The 4,496-nt window shown below is 32.8% G+C and overlaps 1 protein-coding gene across 1 annotated transcript in view; it reads right to left on the bottom strand.

The window, feature by feature from the left end:
- Positions 1 to 591: 591 nt before the first annotated feature.
- Positions 592 to 4,496, bottom strand: part of LOC119584913 (nephrin-like) — a 109,527-nt gene continuing 105,622 nt past the window's right edge. Inside the window, exons 8-11 of the mRNA XM_037933531.1 lie at positions 3,377 to 3,562; positions 2,310 to 2,547; positions 1,856 to 2,031; positions 592 to 800 (exon numbers count right to left, since the gene is read on the bottom strand). Coding sequence (XP_037789459.1) covers positions 592 to 800; positions 1,856 to 2,031; positions 2,310 to 2,547; positions 3,377 to 3,562 — 809 coding nt within the window. The remainder of the gene's footprint in view (positions 801 to 1,855; positions 2,032 to 2,309; positions 2,548 to 3,376; positions 3,563 to 4,496) is intronic.

Here is a 4,496-nt window from a genome sequence, read left to right as displayed (position 1 = left end):
TTATCATAATTATTACTTTCATCCTTTTATTATCATTATCCATTCTTACCGTTATTTCATAATAAAAACAATAAGCACAATAATCGGAATAATAGTTATTTTCATTGTCTGTATCACTATTAGTAGTAGTAGTAGTAGCGTTATTATTATAATTCCTATTACTATTATAACTTGTTTTGTTATCATTATTATTTTTATTATTATTGCTCATAATCATCATCATCATCATCATCATTATCATTATTTTCATGATTATTGTTATTGTTATTATTGCTATAATTATTTTCATCATTATCGTTATTGTTATTATTATCATTATTATATTGTTGTTGTACTGTTACTTTTATCATTACTATCATTATTATTATTATTACTATCATCATTATCATTATCATTATTGTTTCATTATTATCATCATCATCATTATTATTATAATTACACTTATTATTATTACCATCATCATCATTATTACTGTTATTCGTATAAACATTATTAATAACATTAATATCAGGTAATAAAGATATTCAAAGGGTAATAATATTGACAAATTGATTGCAATACATACTCTTCTGTAGTTTTCACACCAGTCTGTTAGACCATATGACTATCGTACCGTGTAACAGTGCCTCCATTAGCAGCCTGAGACCGAACGACAAGACCAGAGCCAATCTCATCGCCCTTCGAATGCCATGTTATGTTTGAGGCCGGAAAGGACAAAGAAGTTTGGCATACGAGGATGACCTTTGACCCCTCCTCCACCGTGTCGGGGGTCACCCAGCCGTGTGCCTCCAAAGGTGGGACTTGACGAGAAGAAGGTAACGCGTTAAATTAAATAATTAAGCCATTTATTTAAGCAATCTAATTCAAGTTAAGTATGAATCAGCGTATAGACATCTGTACACTGTCCCTGCCAGCAAACAACTGTGGTGATATGTAGTAGCACGAACACGAGGATAATTATCATAATAATGTCAAGTAAAAGAGAGGAATAAACCAGGAGCCCCAAAATGTATTTCCACCCATCCTCTATCTCTCTCTTTCTCTCTCTCCGTCTATCAATTTACCGATTTATCTCTATTCATCGATTTATCTCTATCTTTCTATCTTTATCCAACTTTATCTCAATCGAAATCTCATTCTCCTTCTCCCTCTCTCTCTTTATATATATATATATATATATATATATATATATATATATATATATATATATATATATATATATATATATATATATACATATATTTATTATATATATATTACATATTTATATATGTATATATATAATATGTATATATATTATATATATAATATATTATATATAATATATATATATATATATATATATTTTAATATATATATGTATATATATATATATATATATATATATATAATATATATATATATATATATATATATATATATATATATACTATATAAATAGTAATATATATATATATATATATATATATAATATATAATTATATAATATATATATATATATATATATATATATATATGTATATATATATATATATATATATATATATAATATGTATATATATACACACACACACATATATATATATATATATATATATATATATATATATAATATATATATATATATATATATATATATATATATATATATATTTATCATCCCCCCTCCCTCCTTGCTTCCCTCTCTCTTCCTATCTATCTATCTGTATCACATTCATTCTCTCTCTCTCTCTCTCTCTCTCTCTCTCTCTCTCTCTCTCTCTCTCTCTCTCTCTCTATCTCTCTCTCTCTATCTCTCTATCTCTCTACCTTTAATTAGCCCTGGCCTGAATGAAATCAATGAAAGATCACTTACACAGCACTACAAGTGTAATGCGAGCTCTGAGCGGCGTTGTCGTGGCGGGGTTAGCAACCTCGCACACAACCTCCGAATCTTTGTCGGTCGATTTCACTTCAATCTGTGACTGAGCTTTCGTGATCTTCCCAGTTTGTGTGAGGTTGGCAAAAATCTTTTCTCGGTTCATATACAACCTGCAAGAGATAAAATGGGAAATGGTGAAAGAAAACAGTAGCATTACATTTCCTAAACTCCTATTGGATTCATATTTTTCTTGGATACCATACTACGCTGGTTATCTTCCCTTGCCTAATTTATTCACAATAATGATGTAAAAACATCCATTACAAATCTGTGTGCACCATTAATTAGAACCCGTCTCTTTGTGTTCTGTTTTTTTATGTCACTGGCTACATGTCATTTCAGTTCTTCACAAAAAGCTCTAGGACATGAGTCAGTAATCAGTACCCACGTGATGTCTGGCGCCGGGTTCCCTCCTTCGCTACTACACTCAACCCTCAGCGCCCGACCTGCCACTGCCCTCATCACCAACATGCTTTCAGGCCCTTCCTTGACCGCATCCTGCTCTTCTTCCTTTTCGTCCTCTTCTTTCCCCATCCCCTCATCTCTGCTCGCCTCTTCAAACGCAAGGCCAGGGTTATCGAAGCCGTCGGTCTCCTCCAGCGTCAGCAGAGGTCGTCCAGGTGGTTCTGATACAAGACGAAAAACGCAGGTATTGACTTACATTGTTGTGTCTGCTACTCTAGAGTATCGCTAAAATGAAGCAAAGGATGTAAATATGCCTTACTTTTGTTTTTTATTTATACACGCATACCAGTACATAATTATACTTATGTGCACACGTGCGTAAATTTGTATTATTTGCGAGTATGTGCATGCGCGTGCGTCTGTATATGTGTTTGTTCATTTGTGTGTGCACGTGTATTTGCATATGTCGGTGTGTGCATATGTATTTGGGTTTGTATGTATAGGTATATGTATGTACGTAGAGGAGTAAGCCAACTTTAGAGAGTTACAAACAAAATCCTAAAATGCCGCAGCACCCGACAATAAAAACGTGGAGTAACTGCCACGCTGTGCACCCATTAAACACCTCAGAGAAGTTCACAGTATTGGCAGCGTTAAGGGTTGAAGTTCGTGAGTGTGCGTCCTACCCTTTTCCCATTTGTATTTCTCTTGTCTTTGCTCCAAATTATGGTCGCGGGATCGGAGCTATTTATAACGCGAACTTGTAAATTAGGCGCTGAACAAATTTCCTTTCGAGGCACATATATTTGTCTTCAGTATGCTGGTTTGTAATTTGGAGTCTGTTCCATTTGAAAGTTTTATCACTCGCATAAGAGGGAATGCGTAACATTAGTTCATACAAACTAGCGTTCAATCTCCAAAAGTCACGCATATGGATACAATTTAAATATATAAATGCTACATATACATTCCGTTTCAACTTCACATAATGTGATGTCGCCTTTGACCTTTTGTTAATAGTGAGAATAAGTACAATCGTTTTCTACTTACTTGTTAGAGTGATGACTCTGCTTTCGCTCACCACCCAGTCGGAAGCTGGATTATGGGATCGACAGGCAAGCGCGACCTCACTCATGTTCACTAGTGACATGTAATCGGAGGTCAGTTCGGAAGATGTCACCCAGCCGCCTTCCATGTCTTCCGTCACCTTGATAGGCACTGAGTTCGTCTGGATCCCTTAGAGAAAATTGCGGTCTGAATCACAATGACGTTACTGTTCTTCATACAAAGAGACATTCAATCGAGTGTGGAAGGAGTACGTACATACACACACACACACACACACACACACACACACACACACACACATATATATATATATATATATATATATATATATATATATATATATATATATATATATATATATATAATATATATATATATATATATATATTTGTATGATATATATATATATATATATTATATATATATATATAATATATATTATATATATATATATATATTATTTTTTTTTTTCCATTTCATTAACCATTTGTGAACACACATGATGATAAGGATCTGTATATAAAGAACCATATGATACGATATTCTTCCCAGTATAAATCAATATCCATCCACCTGTATCAGCAGAAATATTTTTCTGTGTTTCGACTGCCAAATATCTGCCTATTCTGTATTAATCTATAAATTTATATATGTAGTAATTAATGTTGTGTATATCCCACACCTCATCCATTCAGTTACTTATCTACCATTTTTTGTGTGTGCTTGTTATTCATCTGACAATTATCTAGCAGTCGATTATCCTTTTCCTATAGTTCATAAACCAAACAGTTAGTATGCAGTGTCCTTCAAATCAAGAAATCATGCTTAATATATCGTAACTAAATCTTTCTTGTATTGCCGATGCTAGCTTTGCTTTCTTTTGATCCCACATGAAAATTTGTTACACAAAATGCTGGAATGGTATCAAGCCGATCATGATCAAGAACTTATTAAACTATATTTATAACTGCTTGGGATAATGATCTAAGAATCCCACCATTTAAGGTCAGATATTGATTAATCTTTTTTTGGGGAGGGCGTGCCTGCTAGATAGTCACAGTGTTTAACCGAAACAGTTATGTTGACAGAGGTTTCATAAACA

The sequence above is a fragment of the Penaeus monodon genome, chromosome 18 (assembly GCF_015228065.2).
Source record: "Penaeus monodon isolate SGIC_2016 chromosome 18, NSTDA_Pmon_1, whole genome shotgun sequence".
NCBI lineage: Eukaryota > Metazoa > Arthropoda > Malacostraca > Decapoda > Penaeidae > Penaeus > Penaeus monodon.
Note: the sequence above shows the minus strand (reverse complement) of the source record. Positions and strands in the feature narration are given on the sequence as shown.